The sequence below is a fragment of the Callorhinchus milii genome, unplaced genomic scaffold (genome assembly GCF_018977255.1).
Source record: "Callorhinchus milii isolate IMCB2004 unplaced genomic scaffold, IMCB_Cmil_1.0 Scaffold3, whole genome shotgun sequence".
NCBI lineage: Eukaryota > Metazoa > Chordata > Chondrichthyes > Chimaeriformes > Callorhinchidae > Callorhinchus > Callorhinchus milii.
The window spans coordinates 56,414,115-56,434,486 of NW_024704744.1; the positions used below are offsets into that span (position 1 = coordinate 56,414,115).

Here is a 20,372-nt window from a genome sequence, read left to right on the forward strand (position 1 = left end):
TGAATTACCCAGAGTTACAAACTCTATACTCATCAAGGTCAATTTTTCTGTCATTACTGAAAATCTTCAGTGTCCCACAGGATTGCGGAATTCATGTCAATTTCGAGAGCAGTTGACAGTAAACAAGTGTTGTATATTATTGAGATATACGCACAATATCAAACATGAGAGTGTAGATTGGGACTGAAAGAATTTTCCTCAGGAAAGCGGGAGTATTAATGGGACCTGACCAGCAGAAAAAGAGTCTTACGATTTTAATAGCATTTTCTACATGTATGTTACACTGACACACGAGACCTTGGCTCCAATGTGGCCACCAGTCGGAGCTGATGCTTCATGAATCAATGCGAAGTGCAAGAAATTCTCTGCAGTAAACAGAGGTGATTTCTTAAGGCACCTTTTCCAGTGGCAAGGTATCAGTTGTCACTTTCCTGAGAAGTGCTTTTACAACTTCAATGCATTGGATAATATATAATTAGACACACAATCAGTGCAGTGCAGTGATATTTTCATAAAAGCAGTATTTTATACCAGCCAATAGGATTCAAGATTAATAGCGTGTAGGTGTAATCTATATATACACACATCATCGTATTATCAGGTCAGCAAAGTCTCTCATGCAATAAGCTATTTAAAATGAACAAGCTGATTATGTTCCTGGACAGGAGGCTAAACTCACTATGCAGGAGGTCACATGAAAATGGGTCAGACATTTCCATACACTTAGGTATTAGGGGTGAAACTTATTGGTATGACAATGACCTGAACTGGTGACATGTTTGGCAATGGAATGTGAGAATTGAGCCAGCACTCTGTGGTGGTCTCAGTAGTTCAGTTCATGAGCTTGGCGGGTCTGCAGTAATCCAGGGCACTGCTGATGATAGCCCAGCCAGGCTGGCTCAACAAGAGGACTTGGAAGGGCAGACCAGTCACTGGGGGCAGGGAATACTCCCATTAAGCTCCTGTTAACCCTGCAAGCCAAAGCCATAATGAGGTAAGGTAGCCCTACCCTGGGGAGAAGCAGTGGGAAAGCTTGCCAGACAATGCTTTCAATGGCAATCTATGCATTTTTAGCTGATTAGACTCCAGCAGTACCCCAACGCACACTCTGGGTTCCTCAAACCCTGGCACTTGCCAACCTGTGCTTAATATTCTCCACAATTGGGTAAGCAGGATGCATAATAACTCCACACTTGGGTTTTAGACACCTGGAGAGTTAGAGGAGTGAGGATGGCTGTTGGAGGTAAGGAGATCCGCAGCCTCAACATCTACTTCTCTACCACGTTTTCGATCATTTTTCCCTTATTCATGCTCCTCAGCTTTCACCCCCAGCTCGGGTACCAAGTCAGCATTAAGTTCATTGTCAGTGTGAAAGAAATGATATAAATGTTAAATTTGTAATGCAGTTTTTTGTGGTGTTGGGAAAGAAAACATTGGAGAAGGTGGTGAGCTGAGTTTTCAACAATTAGATTGCCGGGAGGAGGGAAAGGACAACATATCTGGAGTTCAGAAAACGTGAGAGAAGCTTGGAGACGGAAATATCTATCACCTTGGTAAAACAGGAAACAGTGTGCTTGAAAGAGGTGGCTGGTGGTGGCCAGAGGTGAAAGGAGATGGTGTTGGTAAAACAGTTGTATTATTCATTGTAATGAAATTTATACAACTGTAATGCAACTGTTCGAGAATTATTGGAGAAAAGAAATATTTGCAAATCAGCAATGTTCTTTTTTGATGTCTTAAAACGGCCACTGTAGAAATGGCCTCTATGTTCTGAACGCACAATCTAACACCATATCTATCTGACAGAAATACAATTCCAATGCAGTGATAGAAAATATATCAAATGTACAGCAATAGTTTAGGTGCTTTAAAGATTTTGTGCAATTTCTTTCAAAAGGGTCTCTTCTTTTTTCCTCTGGTATTCCCATGCCACCCACCATTCGCACAAAAAAACACCACAAATACCATGGGGATGGTAAATCTTGGGCAATATCCTCTCCTCCATTACTTTCCTTTTTCTGCCCATTGGGACTCAGTTCCTCTCACTATAGCGTGGGTGAAATCAGAATCCAATGTGACATGAACTGCTGCTGAAGAGCTAGTTGTAACCATAGAATCGTAGAATCCTATAGCACAGAAGGAGGCCATTCGGCCCATCATGTCTGTGCCGGCTCTTTGAAAGAGCTATCCGTTTCATCCTACTCCCTTACTCTTCCCCCATACCCTTGCAAGTGTTTTTCTTTTCAAGTAAATAACGAATTCCCTTTTGAAAGCTATTATTAAATCTGCTTGCATAAAATGATCTTTGAGCTATAGAAATTATAGAGTAGGAGGAAGCCATTCAGTCCATCAAACCTATAATGCAGTTAACTCCTCCACTGTAGGTGACTACTGTAATCTAATTTCTCTGCTCTGTCCCCTACCTCAAAATGTTATCCAATTTCCTCTTAAATTATGTTATGGTCTCAACCTCAATAGCTTCTTGTGGCAAAGCATTCTCTGTTCTAAGATACATTCCCAGAGCCATGACATCAGTAGCTGAGTCAGTGCAGCAGAGGCTGGCCTCAAACAATGTAATTTGTCAGTCAGAAGGAAGGGGAGATGTAATTAGAAAATAAAGTAATTAGAAAATGCAACACTGCTACATGCTGCACTGGAGTGCTTAGCATTTAATGGTCTCTGAACAGAACCTGATGCCCCCATTACGGACCATGCCAAAAGTGACATTGTCTTCCCTCACAAACAAGCTTGTCATTTGGCAGCACTGTGCTCAATCACAAGAGAAATGCTTAGCAATATGTGATTTTATTGGGTAGGATATTTAAAAGGGAATCTGTTTCTTAATGCGTTTTCAGAGCAGTGACTGACACGTTATTGAGATTGCCAGATTTCTGGGATCGAAGGAGGGCTGTGCACTTGGAGGGGTTTGGTCCTCAAAAGCCAGACAGTAAGTCATTTACATCTCACTTGTAAGCTGTAACAATTCTCAACACGTTCATTCCCTCCTGCTCTCCAGATTGTCCCACCATTTCAGCAGCGATGAGTACCTCATGCTGCTCTATAGCAGCTTAAATCAACAATCAGATATTACTGTCAACTGAACAGTCAACCTTTGGAACAGATTGCCAATGGATCTCAACTTCAATGCACCTCCATTAGTTAATTCTTTTATGATTCATGTCCTAGGGAATTGGCACCGCTGCCAAGTCATGACTCACTGCAGTAATTTAACATCATCATCCATTTCTCCATTTGTTCTCTCAGTTGGAAAAGCGTCAGAACACAAATCAGGGAATTTTTGCAACATTGCCAAACATAACTGTAACTGGCAGTATTGCACAGGCTAAAGCATCATCGAAAGTATTTCTGGACTGAAATTGATCATGGTATCTATTTTAAGATTATTGTTTTAAAATTTATGTTCCTGCAAAATTTGGGAAAATTCTTAAATTAAGTCTCATTTTGGAAGCTGGTTTTCCACAATTCTTAAACATTTGAGAATTCAAGAATTTACAAAATTTTTATAATTTTAGATTTTTTTCGGGGTGAGGGGGGAGCAGGGGTCAGCTAGGTGTCTGCCACAGGTTATCTAAACCAGGCAGAGCTCCACGTTTGTATTCAGCCTTTGTCTTTGCTTTCTTTTTACGCCCCTCGAAATGGCACTGAAGCATCCTTGCCACCATGGGCTAACCTGTGATGGAAATGTAGTGGATTATTTTGAAGAGCTTGTCGCTCAACACATTCAGGCCGAGAATGCCTCTTTACTCGCCAAAGGGCAATACTCCCAGTGACCAAACAAACTAAACATTAACAGAACAGGGAGAAATGGTCAGGGAGTGAAGACGCTTTACATTCTGATGTTGATTCCAGTCAGTCACTGCCACTGTTATTTGATTGGGAAAATCGATACTGCAAAGCACATGTCACCAGGTATGTGGCTCATTAATTTCATACATCAAACAATAACGTGTAAACAACATGAATTTTAACTGTAAAGGAGAGGACTGTAGTAGCAGCACAGTCACGTGTCAGAGCCACCACTAGTGTATTAATCACAGTGCAATTAGAGACCCAGTGTAAAAGAACCATCAGTCGCAGTATTAGTAACAACAAGGTACGAGGTTGATAAGTCATTGTTTTTTGCTGAAGGGTCAGTAAGCACAGCAGAAGTTTCAATTGTGTTTCCAATATATCCATTTTGCATGCCTACAGGGGACACTGATATCAATTTCATTGATCCCAAATTCTTTCCAAAAGCACAGTCAGATGTTGTTAGTGCACACTTTAATTAGGTCCATCAGCAAATCCTCCAGTGAACATCTGGTGTCAAATAATTAGTGTCTAGCAAGCAAATAGACAACATCTCAATACGTATGCAAACAACTTGAAGTATCAAAGTTTAAAAATTCTGTAAAAAGCAGATATTGATGCGCAATTCAATAAATGGCCTGTTACAGTTCTGCTCTAATTCTTATTTTAATTTCCCAGGATTCAATATTAGCCATGTTTGCTGGCAGCCTTAGCCTAATAATCCTGCACACGACACATCCTCAATCACCCGGCTGACCGCTCTAAAATTGGCAGTCAGAAAACACGGCACTGCTTGCCTCTGATAAAACCCAGTACCTCCAGAAGCAGCAGCGAGTTTATAACTTTACAGCAGTGCTATCAGCAGTCACATTGTCCGACAAATGTTTTAAGGTAAGGTATGATGAGACTCAATATCTCTTCCAAGCCAAATGTTAAAATTAATCCTCTTGTGCAGTAATTACAACATTTGATATAGCATCTTTCAAATCAGGAGAATGTCTCAAAGCGTTTCACAGGATTTCCTGTAAAGTGTAGTGACTGTGTTCCTAATGGTGAACACTGCAGCCAAATTACATGCAGAAATATCCCACAAACAGTTATGGAGTGAGTAATCGATTTTACTTGAGGGATTGTTGGCCAGGATACTGGAAGAAACTCCCTTCACTGGTTTGACTTGTGAGCTAAAAACTAAGCTAAACTTAATTTTTTTCTTAAAATGATTGGCAGCAACTTACCATCTGTAACTTCAAAGTCCTTAAATGCAAGCTCTGAACCCGAATCATCCAGCAGGACCTCTCCATTGAGAGTGAACGTCATGGTAGTCTCGTTCACGTCCACAAGGCAGCCGACTACATCCCCTGCCTGCCAGCATCGGCCAAAGTGCTCATTACCCTGGTGCCACCGTTGAGCCTGCAGCATACATCACAGATGACAGTGGGGGCAAGGAACAGTGACTCACTTTCAGATTTAGCATTAAAACAGTGTGAAAATCCCAAACAATCTGTGCCAGGACAGGACCAGTCTGGGAAAAGTGCATGAAAAATTCTACACATATGATGGCATCAATATTCGCAACCAAACCTATGGTTTGTGAATGTCACCTGACATTTACTGGGGATTCTTCCCACTCAGTTACTGTTATCTCTGTGAGCGAAAGCACTACAGGTAACGCTGTCTTAGGTGGACAAGCAATAGGAAGCTTACCAGACAGTGCTGTCAATGGCAAGGTATACAGATTTAGATGATTAAACTCCAGAAATAAAAACAAATTTATATTTATATAGCACTGTAAATTTGTGGAAATTAGTATCTGATTCGGATATATCCAAGCATGGTGATGGCTTTCTGCAGGTATCAGATACCTGGCTGATCAACAAAAAGTTGCCCAATTGCCATAAGCCCAAATTGGCAAAGTCCAAGAAAAAACAGAGAGCAAAGTGCTGATAGGTGTGTTTTTTTTTCCTACTGGTCTGTTTTTTCAGACTTGCTACACTGGGATTCAAGATTGTGTTGTGAATCTCACAATCTGACATTCGTAAGCTGGAGGTTATAATTAGAGATTCAAATCAGTCTGTGAATATTGCATTTCTTGACCCCAATGTGAATTTTGCTTTGTAGTAAAAAAACAATATATATGGTGAGGTGTATTGGCACTCTCTGCAATACATTATTACAAATATTTACTGTCAATTCAAATCAAGCAGAATTCATATACTTCACCTTAAGGTCTGCAAAAGCAATGCGTGGCAACAGGTGCTCTAATATTACAGCAAATAGGTGTGAAAATATTCCCTGCCACTGAGTTTTGGGTATATAGGTTTGCCATTGTATGTTGCCAATACAGAGAATTCCCAATCTTAGACATTCTGTCAAACAAAGTGCAGAGTGAAGAACGTGAACTTCCTCCACAGAAAGGGAGAAAGAACTGATTGGAGCAGGAATCAGCTCTGGATCATTCTTTTGCATCTCTGATCATCTGGCTCAAGAAGAGCCATTGATTGAGACCTGGGAGGAAACTGTATGACTTCTGTTTGTCAATCAATAATAATAATAATTCTTGCATTCGATTTTGCGTCTTTGCACGTCTCGAGACGTCTCAAAGCGTTTCACATAATATATTGTAAAGTGAATTGACTGTATATTTTGTGGGTGAAATGCAGCAGCCAATTGCATACAGCTGTATCCCACAAGCAGTCATGGATTGAGTGACCAAATTATTATTTATTTATTTATTTGAAAGTATTATTATCCCAGAAATGGTGGGTTAGAACAGAATGCTCCAGAGCAGTGCTGGCCAACCTTTTTGGTCGGCGAACCAGATAAACTTTCTCGATGGAATATTTCTTGATTTATGGCCACACCATGAGATTGCTGCTCGGAAACTACTGGAAGCAAGGCAATGATTTGGAGTGGGCTCTCTTGCACTTGTGCAAATGTTCGGTGGGCCACTGCTTGACAGTCCTGCGAGCCGCAAGTAGTCTGTGGGCCATGTGTTAGCCACCAGTACTCTAAAGAGAGGGACAGGAAATACAATTCAAATAGAAAAGGATAAATGGTGAAAAATTAGATTAACCCAATCCCTTTTTCGTACAGCTATATTTGCAAAAAATAAAATATATTCAATAATATTCCAGGATTAAAACAATTTGGATGATACATCAGTTCGTCTGCTGTTATCTACCAGAATCTATTGCTGCTCCCATTGTCTTGGGCAGGTTCATGGTTAAGCCTTGTTCATGGGTGCGTTGTACCCGTTTTGATGAATACGTACTTTGAATCCATCAAAAACAAAGGACTGGTCGTCCGTCCCAAGCTCCTGGTCTGGGCGGCAGCTGGGTCTGATCCAACCCACACGCATGTCTCCAGAGGTCACGACTTCAAACTCAAAGTACCACTTCCCCGTCTTGACTGCGTAGGTCTTCTCAGCACGGAAAATGCGGAACCGCTCTGTTGCGTTGTTAAACAGGTCGGATCTGGTGGCTGGAACATTTTGAAAATGTCATGCATACCAAGAAACACACACAAAGCACCCAGACACCTCACACAGACAAACACAACTTAATTTCCTTCAATTAATTTTATCCTTTCTCAATAAGAAGGATGTAACCATTGAATACAATTTACGGTAGATTTGTTAACAGCCATGCCGAGTGCAGGTAATAAAGTATAAAATAAAAAAAACATGCATTTGAAACAGCATCTTTTCAGGTCACCGAAAGGTCTCAAGCACATCACAAGATTTATAAAAGTATAGTCATTAGATAGTAAATCCTGTGAAGCACTTTAAGATGTCTAACTGACACGAAAGGTACTATAAATTAATTATAATCATTGCACTTGAAATGGCACTTTTCAAAATGGGAGGATGCCTCAAAGCACTTCAGAGAATTTTACTGCAATGTGCAGCGAATGAGGGATCTTTAAACACTCACCTGAACAAGCAAATGTTATATCCAAAGAACAGCACCTCAAACAATGCAGCACAACCCCAGCACTGCATTGGAGCGTAAGTCTATACTATTAGAGTTCAAAGACTCTGTGTCAGACTTGAATCCACAACCTTCTGTTCAGAGGTGAGAGTGCTGACACTGAACTAGACTGATACTATATCAGTGACTATTTGTAGATAAATGCCTACATAAAATCTGCAAATTCCACAATAGTCAAATCAAAATCCAGTTCAATTTTTATGAATAATAATGATCACTTCCAAACATTTGATTCAGGAGCAATGCAACAAGATCTAATCCAGAAAGAACTTGTGTGCATACTCTGCGTGTGTGTGTGTGTGTGTGTGTGCATGCAGAAATAGAGAGAGATTTAAGAGAGAAAAGCTGACAGTTCAAAATTAGATCTACATTGATGAACCCTCAGAAAACTAGAACTGGAAGTCATCTGTTTTAATTACAAACAGATGAAATGTATGGTATGTGCAGGAATTCCTGTACAGTCTGTGTGAAGCTGTGTACACAACATCCAAGACTACAGCAGCGCTATGCAACTTAGCATGTGCTTACATAGCATCTCTCATTTATGGCAGCATCTCAAAGCCTTTTACAGAGATTGTATTGAAAACCAAGCAGGGACCTTAGGCATTGTTGAAGAGGGGATTTAAAGACAGAGCAGAAATATTTAGGGACTGAGTTCCAGAGGTTGGGGGCTGAAAGCTCAGCAAGGGCATGTGGGTTTGTATGTGTGAGTAAAGATGTTGAAGTTGTTCCACTGGGAGACAGAGGAGTCTCAAAGCTTTAAATTTGACAGCCCTGATAGAAATCCCTTTGAAACTCTCTTCCATATGTACACACGATATGCAGCAATGCAACTGAATGGCTGTGCTGCTTACATATGGTGATTGTCTCGAGTCTTGGGTAATTCTAACACTGACTGTATGAATTGGCTCTTACCCATTGTGAATGTAAAGCACTTTTGCCACTTGAAAGTGATAATCTGTTGTGGAGAGCTGGAGGCCTTTCTGAGTCAGCAGATTCTCAATGTTGCATAGCTTAGGAAGCCAGATTTCAGCTGTGCAAAGCTTTCTGTCAGTTTATATCAAGTTGCAATGAAAACTTCAGCCTTTTGACCTTAACTGAACGACCATTGCTTCACACAGCACCAGTGACCTTGAGTGATGTTCCATTTCCGACAGCCATTAACAAACTGTCGATCCCCTGATAAATTCATTCAAGCACTGCAGAGCCCATTAATACAGCTTCTGCTTCTGGAGATGCACATTAGTTTCAGTTCAGAGAAACGTGTCTGGAGGATACTGGATCGTGATCATTGAGCTACAAGTGCAGCAATTCAGAGGACATGGAAAACTAACAGTACACATTCTGCATCGGCTGATCCCGAGACTGGACTGTTGCCTGAGTGCAGCTTTCGTCAATCTTTGAATCACTTCACGACAAACACGGAGTTCAACATCAGGAGCTTGGGAATTACATCAAAAGTGTCGAGTTCATTTGGTGCAGTGTCGCATGAGAGAGGCCTTCATAGGATATAATTTTTTTTGAACAGTCAATGCTACAGCACCCTCTGCATAATAAACCCCTCCCTTACCTTTATTAACAGTCTCTGTTCCAGTGAATCTGAAGGAGACACCCCAACACTATCTTACCTTCTAACTCGGGAAGATTCCAATTCACAAATTATTGACAGTATTTTTTCAACGGGTGTGGGGGGTTATTATGCAGCAATTTGTAATGTATCAATCAGGAAAGTGCCCAGCCCCTCTGGATGTTTGATGTCCAGCTACAGAGAATCGACTGCCAGTCAGCAGGACAGTGACATTTAAACAAACAATATACTGCCAGCAGTTAAATGTCTTCTTTCAGAAGTCAAAATTATGTCGCTGCTTTAGAGATAACAACAACTTGTATTTATCTGGCATTCTTCACAAGGGGTAGTGTCTCAGAACGCTTCAAAGGCATTGGTATTGGGGGAGGGGAAGAGGTTACTTTCAACATTCAGATACATTTAGAATTGCTACAATTGCAAACAATTTTGTTTAAACTGCATATTGCAGACCAATGTTTTTGATAGGTGGAAAATTATAGTTTCCCTTGAAAAGAAACTAATCAATCACAAGACAAACTCTCTGTAAGAACCTCCCTACAATTCCAACTTCATTCCCAACGGCACCAAGTAATCGTTACATTGTCCCACTCAATGATCAGAAATCACATTAGTGGTACACTGGAGACGATTAGGGCCATAGCTACAGGAGGCCAATCGGCCCATCAAGCTGTTCCGCCAGATTATTAGATCACAGCAGATCTTTAAATCACATTCCTCTCTGCTTTTTGCAAACATCCCGTACTTCCCGAGCATCTATACGATTTTCTGTTAAACAATCTGTTTTAGTCTGCCTCCACAGCCTCGGGGGCAGTGCATTCACATTCTGACACGCCTCCCTGTGAAGAAACGTTTTCAGAACTCACTTCGAACTGTCCTAGACTGAATTCAGATTAGATTTCTTTTGTTCAATGAAGCAATGAAAACAGCAGAAAGAATCACAAAGACATAGTTTGACAGTACGACTAACACTGGAAACCTGCTGAGGATGGCCAGCGTTTTTATGGCTCTTATTCCTTTCAAATTATTTCAGTTTCCTGGAACAGATAGCGCCGAGTGGCTATTCAGTCTGACACCACACTGGGCAGGGATTGTGCAGTTTTATCGATTTTATTATAACATGGTGAGCCAGCCAGTGAGCCAACCATATTGATCCCATATCGAAGAACAAAGGTGTTTAAGCAACACCTCATCCACCACTATTAAGCGCTCTGAGACGCCATCCGGCATGAAGGGCGCTATATAAATGCAAGTTGTTGTTGTTTTACAGGTGTAAGTGGGGCACAGTTTGACCTTCATGCAACATAATTATACTTTGTGTCAGTCTGGTTTGTAAGACTCCCATATCAAAGAATAAAGGTGTTTAAGCAACACCCCATCCACCACAATTAACAATTAAGGACTAATTTATGGGTTGTGCTAACCATGTTTACAGGTGGAATTGCAAATGTCCTCAGTTATGTAATTAACAAACAACGAAAAGGATTGGGGTGAACATAAACCCTGTTACCATGCTCAGTGGTAGCACTCTCGCCTCAGAGACAGAAGGTTGTGGGTTCAAGCCCGATTTGGGGATTTTGAACCCACAGTCTAGGTTGACCCTCCAATGCAGGGCTGGGGGAGGGGCTGCTGCATTGTTGGAGGTGCCGTCCTTTGCTAAACCGAGGTGTGCCTGTTCAGGTGGACATTAAAAATCCCATTGCAATATTCGAAAAGTGAAGGGGGTTTCTCCTAGTGTTCTGGTCAACAATCTCCCAAATAAAATCGATTAATCACTTCACGGCTGTTTGTGGGGAATTGTTCTGTGCAAATTGGCTGCAGGTAAATACAGTCACTGCGCTTTGCAGTAAATCCTGTGAAATATTTTGAGGCGTCCTTCTGATGTGAAAGATCAATCATAAGGATTATTTTATTATTACATGATGAGCCAACCAGTGAGTGGCATTTACTGTGCTAGTAATGGTGAGCATTATTCATAGTTCTGGAACTGCGTACAACGCAACAATTAATAATAATCTTTGCATTTTGCAGAGTCTTATCACCTCGCTGAGACATCTCAAAGCTTCACAGGATTTTACTGTAAAGTGTGGTGGCTGTAATATTTGTAGCAGAATGTGCACAACAATTTCCCACAAACAACCATAATACTAATCATCCTTGATTTGATATAGTGCCTTGTCACATCGTTGAGCTGTCTCAAAGCGCTTCACAGAATAAACTGTAAAGTGCATTGACTGTGTATTTTGTGGGCAAAACATGGCAGCCAATTGCGATTATTACCCCCGGAAAACGATTCACCTATCGACTAAAAAATGAGTTCCTATTTAGTGCTATAAAGTGAATGACCAATTTTATTTTGGGGATTGTTAGCTTGGACACCAGGAGAAACTTCTCTTTTCAAACAGTGCCATGGGATCTTAAATGTCCCCCTGAACAAGCAGATGAAACCTTAGTTTAACTACTTATGCGAAAGATATCACTAGCACCTCAACAATGTAGCACATCCCCGGCATTACATTGGATTGATATCCTAGACTCTGAATTCAAAATCTCCATGTGGGGCCACAACAATTGAGTGGCAGCTAAGTATGCAGCAGCTTCCATTCAGTACCCTGTTAGTTACTGGATATTCATTGTACGTTTGTATCAGCATCAGTTCAGCACTGAGTTGGTAGATGTGAAACCAGTGAAATGGTGCTTTGAAAATGAGTAGCCCTTACACCACCAGCAGTAGCCAGCAGGGGGTGATTGCCACTACAGCGTAATGGCTGGAGTGCACACAGAGCATCAAAAGCTGATGCGCATAGTCTTGTCACAAGCATCAAGTATGCAACATATTGTTTGTTCTGTAAATTCATAGATGCTGCTGCAGTTCAACCAAGCCAATCAATCAACTATAATCTTCATCTCAGTCTGGTAAAAGGATCGCTCAAAGTGTAAAAGCCATTATTAAAAGTATATATTTGTACATCTGTGTCAGGCTAATCACTGGGAATTTCATGACTCGTGTGAATACTGAGGACTGGCTACATACACAAAACATTGCAAGGACAAATTTTACAATGAATCTTGTGAAGCGCTTTGAGATGTCTTGATGGCTTGATACATTAAAAGTATGGATTATTATTACTGTAATAAAGTACCTCAACATGTATCATAGCACTCTAGTACAATACATATCTTTTCATTTTTTAGGGCAGCTCCTGTTAAGTGTTTCTTTAAACACAGGATAATACTTCCCAGGTATACCGTTAACTGAATACTCATTAAGTGATACTAAAATTGAATAAACTTGATAAAAAGCAGTGTCGTAAATTTACTTCCTAAATATATAAATTAATTCTTAGTTTGGACACTGCCAAATGTGTTTTTCTAAAGATATCTTTAAGGTGTTTTGAATTATAGAGCAGGGAAGGGGAGCCCTTATTCAGCTCATTCTGCAGCCTTGATAGTTTCTGCAGACCTCTGTTCCAAAGAGAAGTTTGGATGATAAAGGTCTTTTGACCTCATTCTTCCAGAAAGCCCACCTTACCGTCCTCCCATCAAAGCATCAAGCTGTTGCAAAATTAATCCAGTCCTAAACTCCCATCCTGATAACCTGTTACAGCTGTTGATTACCCTCTGTGTAAAGAAATACTTCTTAGTGTCTGTCCTGAAATTGCCTTTTACAATCTGAACCTGCCTGAATATTGTCCTGACACTTTGGGTTATCTAAAAGAATTGTTCTGGGTTTACTATCCTATCCAATTTAGCAACTTACATAACATTCCCTCTGAAAGGTCTCCTTTCAAGGCCAATACCAGTAACAGACCAACCTAACTATAAATCAGATCACTGTTGTGATTAACTACACAGTATTGTAATTCCCTGGTGTACTTGCAAAGAATATGGGTATTGGTATTGTAATTGTGCTTTCCCGCAGCTACTGTATAAATCTCCTGCCTACAGTTTATGCAAGTTTGACTCCAAGTTTAACTCTGAGAAGTTCTGTAGTGAGAGGCTGACCTGGTTTTGAAATCCTTATTTTTTAAACTAAATTCATTTTTACTTAGAGATCAGATGTAAATCCATCAGCGATTGTGAACTCTGAAGCTACGTGAATACAGGACGATATATGGTGTTGCACTTTTGCAGCTATACACTGACTGCTTAAGAAATGACCACCTTCCTGGCGGTCACGTCACACTGATGTCACTTCCTAAGTGGCTCGCTTACACAAGAAACACCACCGACATCAGTAAACACTTTGCAAAATCCTGATCCAAGCCTAATAATTCTTGGCAAACCTGTTTGATGTTACCCAGCCTTAACTGTGCTGCAAGAAGAAAGATGAGACATACCGTGGTCCTGGTCGGGAGCCTCCAAGTTATACCCATAACCTAGAAGGGTACGGACTGCTTCGCGTAAGCTGTCTTTGTTGGACTTTTTTGTCCGTTCGTCCAGAAGTGTGTATGGAACAAGGCGAGGGTTTCTTCTGTTTTTGACATCCTATATATAAAAAAAGGTAACATTTTTAAAAACCCAAACTGGGTTATGACTATAGATCAAAGGGAACTAAACCAACGTCAATTTACAGATGTGAAGTTAGCTCCTGCATGTCCAACTAACGGATGGTAATGTTGCTGAACAAAGCAAACAAAAACATCAGAGATCGTGTTGTGTTGCATCTATTCAGCCTCCGGTGCTGCTTTGCCGTGTCAGATATGCCCTTGGGAATGACCGCACTGTAAACAAGCTTTCAAGCTTCACTTGGATGTGCTGCATAAATATTGTCCACAAACAATGCAATCAGATTAACTGGCTCTCGCTCTGGATCAAACTTTGAATAGTTTCTCTACTTACACAAAAAAAAAGGAACAAGTTTGTCAGTGAGGCTATAGAGTTGTGTTACCTGGGCAATGCTTGCACTAATGGCATGATTCTGTTTTTGGCTTGATTTTGTGAAATTGATTATAAAATTCAACATTGGGGCACCACGCACGTTACATGTTTGGGTTGAAGCTGGCAAAACTGCATCATGAAAGACGCAAGCGCCTCAGGTTGTAAAGTGTGTATCAACCAGGAAAGCCCAATTACGTCCAGCCGATAAGCGACAAAACTGATCCAAGATTATCTCGGGTTCTAACGGCTGGCCACAAAAGTTTGGGCTTCCCTGCCCGAGTGTAAGATATTTTTTCCACCACTCACATCATTTACACAAAGGTTTACTTCTTTGAATGCTCTTTCAACCTCACTATCAAGCAATAGGAAAGGAAAATTTACAGACGAGGCTGAGGGTCTGAACGATGTAGTGGCTAGTACTAAGTCCCTTGCTGGGTTTAAATCCAGTTCAGACTGCTGAGGGGTGAAAGCCTTGCTTCCTCACCATCTGGAAGGGACTTTAATGAATGGGTTTACCGATCATCAACCTCGGGCCCAATCAATGTGGGTCGAGGTGAAAAAACTTAAGGCAAATGGCAATTTAACTAAAGCGAGGTCATAGAGGCTCATGTGAGAAATTAAAATTCCCCCTGGTGTGGCAGGTGGCTAAGGCAAGAATCATAAATAAGTAAGTTTAGGCTTGTTCCGAATTGCGTGCACTTCAGGAATCTGATCCCCACGTAACCTGGAATTGGACCAGATAACCCAAACTCGCTTTACACAGGACCTTCCCAGCCAACAGAGACTTTGTTCCTCTTAAATTGGACTACAAATCAATTCAAATCCTAGAGGTGAAACTGTTTTTCAAAATTAATACAGATATTTTACATCTCATTAGCCTGATTCATAAATATTTTATCCATCTTCAATGTCAAAATTTGATAATCTGTATTCACAGGAAAGACTGGAAAAGTCCTGCGTCTAATTGTTCTTAATTAGCATAAACCAATTAACGTTCAATTAGCATAATTAAACCACTTGTGATCCTGCAGTCTAATTGCAAGATCGCAAGATTAGTTTAGATGAAGAACATATAGATCACTTACCATCCCACAGTCTAATCACAAGATCACAAGCAACATTATTGTCAGGATTCTTCCCATTCACCTTCCCATTTACCCTCAAGCCTAAATCCTAATGGGCAGGGGGTCGTAGCTCAACAAACAGCAGGAAGCTTGTTAGTATCAGAATAGCAAGTCTTGCAGTTTTAGCTGGTTACACTTTGCAGTCACCATGCCTTGGCTCACACCTACCTGCTCCAAAACTCTCCAGGATTGGTTAAGCCCTTCCAAGAAGAGCGTGTGCAGTTCATTCCAGACAAATGGAGATTTCCATACATATAGCAAATAAAACTTAATGCTGATAAATATGAGGTTATAGTGTTTGGGAAGAAGTATAAGGAGAACAAGTATATGTTGGGTGGTAAAATATTAAAAGGAGGGGAAGATCAAAGGGACTTGGGCGTTACATAAATCCTTAATGGTGGGAAAGCAGGTGGACAAAGCTGTCAAAAAAGCTAAGGGAATCTTAGTTTTATAAATAGGGGTATGGAATTTAAAAACAAAAAGTTAATGCTAAACCTATATAAATCATTAATTAGACAGCCATTAGAATTGTCCAAATTGGTCACCCTACTTTAGGAAAGACATCAAGGGGGAGATTAGTAGATTGTTTTTCATTCACAGAGCAGTTAGGATATGGATTGTCTCACAGACGTAGTGGTTGATGCAAAATCCATATTGACCTTCAAGAGGGAATCTGTTATAGTTTAACCCTCCTAATAGTTTCCTCTTAAACACCTGGCAGTGAGTTCCACATTCTCACTACGTAAAGAAGTTACTTCTAAGCTATTTTTAGAGCTGCTACTGATGATCTTATATTTATATATTCTGTAGTTCTTCCTTTATAGAAATCTGCAGATGCCTTAAAACCATAGACATTTACAGCACAGAAGAAGGCCATTTGGCACATTATGTTCTTTAAGAGCAATCCTTACCCAAGGCTGCAAGTGTTAAAAAGAACTTCAAAAAGCACAGAGTATAACAAAGGGTAGTGCCGAAGAGGAATCTAATCTAAAGACAGCGGTTGGAGAACCACTTCCATATTCCACTACACCCAAATGTCAAACCCATACATCTCGATTGCTAATGTTTCTATTATTCCTCAAGTGGTAGATCCATTTTTTTTGGTATGGTAATGCATTGTTTCATCAGTCACAGAGACAACTTTATTTCCCTGCTCAGTTTATTGGCAGCATGGCTGCCATTATGTGTGTGTGCAAGTACAACAGCTCCTGGCACATGTTCCTGTGCTCCCATTGTCAGTTGATGGTTGAGCAGAAGGAGCTGTTTTATAGCAAGTTGTTTAATAAATCGGTTATTGCGCATTTAAATCTAAATTAGTCTGAGGATGTTGTGGGATATATTAGTCTATTTCAAGATAACAAGCTCTTTAAACATTGCTCTTTAAGGAAGCGCTCGCTGCTGCAATGATTTTTTTGTACATGATAAATGGTTTGTCTCACAGCCCTGCTGCATTTTTATTTCCTATGCAGAGTTCCTTTCAGAACACGGTCTGCTACCTGAAAAATCCTATTTTAATGTGACAGCCCATATTAATGTGTAAAACAAATCTGTTAAATAATTGTTACCATTATTCAGAGCACTTCACAATGTATTAATTCCCACAGCTACATAGTTCTACCTTTAGTCCAGAGAAAAGTGCATCGACACCACTGATATCTTCCCTGTAACAAGGCAGTCCACACAAAGCAGGCAGTTACATTATTACCAAAACTCATGCCATGAGCATTGGAGGTCTTGGACAATTTGGAATTAATTACAGATTTCGTAGCAGAAACAAGTCTTGTGTATGTTGGAGTCACTGACAGTCTAGTTTGGTGGTGTATATGTGTCTGTCTCTGACAGTCTGGTGCTGGTGTGGGTGTCTGTCGCTCACAAAATCTGGTAGTGATATGTAGATGCTTATAGCTGGACAACTGCATATGCTATCAAATCTTTCACTGCCTCTATTCTATCGAAGCAGTTCGCAGCCCAGGCAGGCAATAATGCAGCATATAAGATCTATTGTACCAATGTGAATCACACATTACCTGCTGAATGCCATACGTCCAGCCTTGTTTGATGCGGTCTCTGGCCCAGACATTATGAGCATTCTCTGCAAGTTTATCTACCATGGCTTCCTGAGTCGAGGTTAATTTGATGTGGCTCAGGTCCATGGGAGCTGGCTTATATCCACTTGGTAGCTGGTAGCTGTGACAAATAACATAGTGTTCCTCATTAGTCATTTTCAGTTTTATTAGGGCACAGAAATACCAATTACACTGCAATGTCCGAAACATCAGCAACATAAATCTCTACTCAATGATGGAGAGTGGATAAAAAAAATTCTGACACCACTACACTTGGTACACTATCTTTATCAGCAACTACTTGCAATAGTATTTAAACTGATAATACAGCGCAATAGGCACCCTTATAGCATTCCTGATCTACCATGAGCTCTTACACAACTCACACTGTCACGACATAAACGGTGGGTATAATTGGGGTATAAAACACCTCCACACAACGTCCCAGGGAGTAACTCCTCAGTGGAATAGAAATGCTATAGAATAATAGAAATTGGAGCATAGAAGAAGACCATTCAGCCCATCACGTCTAGGCTGGTGTTGGCTCCTCCACAGAACTAAATATTTGGTATCTCTGTAAGGGACCAGCCAACCTGGTTCATTACCAACACTTGAAGGAGCAGACTAATCACAAGGTATATGAATTCTTCCCTCTCGGCTCCTGTTAACCCTGCAAACCAAGGCTCCAATGAGTAGGATATTCCTACCCTGACAAGCAGAACTTCAAAAATCCTCACTGCAAACTCTGATGACCCAAAGACTCGGCTCTTTCTAACTTGCATTCTCTAGGATTAGGGGAGCAGGATGCATCACTCCAGGGAGAGAGTGCACACTCCATACATGCCAACCAAATCGAAATTTTGCAAGCACATGCAAAACTCTCAGTAGTTTAGTTTGGAGACTCTTAGCATGGCGATGGGGTTCTTTGTGTATCAGATACACAGCTAACAATAAAAATGGAGACGCCTTTCGTTTTCTACAGCACAATACAATGCCTAGACTGAAATAAAGTAGTTTTAGAACAACCATGAGGTGCCAATGCTACATTCTTTACACTCACTCATAAACTATATAAAACATCCCCTTTATAAACACTGACCTATATACCACAGATGCTGATTAAAATAATCCGTCAATGTTGTGGTACATCTGCGGTACATCTTAAAGGGATTGATTAAACAGGAAAGCTAGTCGTCTATGAATCTGAAGCACGAGAGTGCTCCAATTCAATCTATTTTCAAACCAGAGGGAGTTAGTGTGACATACTTCCAGTTACCGGAAAGAATCTCCACTCAAATTTCTTAATTCAGCAATCCCGACATAACTCACACTGTTTATAGCTTCCTCATTAACAGTGTAAAACACCCCCTCACAACGTGACTGGGATCAGAACCTGAGTGGCTTAATCTGTATTGTCATTGAAATTACAGCACAGAAGGAGGGCATTCAACCTATTCTAGCCTATCTATGCTGGTGTTAGCTTCTTCACTTGAGCTATAAACTCTTTGTCCGTTTGATTTCTTAAATTTTCTTAAATTAAATCTTGATTTCTCTGTGTTCAGAGACACAGTGACATTTACCCCACTACAGGATAAGGATGCAGGATATATTTTCTGCACGCCTTAAATATCTGTAATCTATTAATTTCGTTACATACAGGGTAACCCATAATAACAAGATGGTTTGTATCCATAAACTCAGACGCCAGGTTGTCAGGAAGCATAGGTCAGCTTTTCTAGGATTGTCAGGTCACTGTTAAAAAAAATGTTTGCACAACTTCTGGGTTGTACAGCAAGCAAGAAACCAGACAATCAGTGCCGGAAATGTATCATTCTTCCTGTATAAAACCAGTATATAGTACTCCCTCGCTACAGTATAAGCAGACCCGCGCTAAAACTGGGAAGCATTAAAACAGAATTTGCTGTATCATCAATATCTTGACTGAAAATGTTACAGGCTAGTTAATAATGAACGCCCAAAAATGAGCAATGAGATAACTAATTATTGTATAATAACAGTTCATTCTCACTGGGATTCAGGTGTACTGTTTCATCCAAATCATATTCTTTCACACTCACTCTCTTCCTCTCTCCCTCACACAAACCATCACCCATACACTCGCACCCAACAACAAAATTACCTTTGTATAGTGCCTTTCACGTCAGAAGGACATCCCAAGACGCTGGACCGACAGAGTTACGGACCCGAACTGAGGGTCGGGGTGGGGGTGTATGGAGGGCAAGGGGGGGGGGGAAGCAGGGAGATCGAAAGCATGCTCGAAGATAAGGGACTTGAGATGGGTCTTGAAGCTGGCAAGAGAGGAGGCGAGGCGGAGGGACTGTGGGATGGAGTTCCAGAGGGTGGGTGCAGAGTGGCAGAAGGCCCGCCTACCGATAGTGGGGTGAGCAAGGCGGGGAACGTGAAGCAGGCCGGAGCCTTCTGAGCAGAAGGAGCGAACAGAGTGGCAGTGGATTAGGAGGTCGGAGAGGTAGGGGGGAGCAAGACAGCGGAGGGCTTTGAAGTTGAGGACCAGGATCTTAAACTGTATCCTCTGTGTGATGGGAAGCCAGTGGAGTTGGGCGAGGATGGGGGTGATTGGGTTGCGGAGCCTAGTGCAGGAGAGACACGGGCTGCAGAGTTCTGGATGATCTGCAGCCTGTGGAGGGAGGAGTTGGGGAGGCCGACAAGCAATTAGTCTGCATAGTCAAGCCTCGATGTAATGAAGGCATGTATGAGGGTTTCGGCGGCCTGTCGTGTGAGACAGTGTCAGAGCCGGGCGATGTTGTGGAGGTGGGAGAAAGCAGAGTGGGTCATGGCACAGATGTGGGGTAAAAAGGATAGTTGAGGGTCAAACAAGACCCCAAGGTTCCAGACTGGCTTAGCAAGGTGGAATGTGCAACCATGGATGGTGAGGAGG

General features: G+C 41.1%; 1 protein-coding gene across 1 annotated transcript in view; it reads right to left on the reverse strand.

The window, feature by feature from the left end:
- Nucleotides 1-20,372, reverse strand: part of ryr2a (ryanodine receptor 2a (cardiac)) — a 373,023-nt gene that overhangs the window by 135,864 nt on the left and 216,787 nt on the right. Inside the window, 4 exon segments of the mRNA XM_042333111.1 lie at nt 5,046-5,220; nt 7,082-7,290; nt 13,725-13,872; nt 17,417-17,576. Coding sequence (XP_042189045.1) covers nt 5,046-5,220; nt 7,082-7,290; nt 13,725-13,872; nt 17,417-17,576 — 692 coding nt within the window.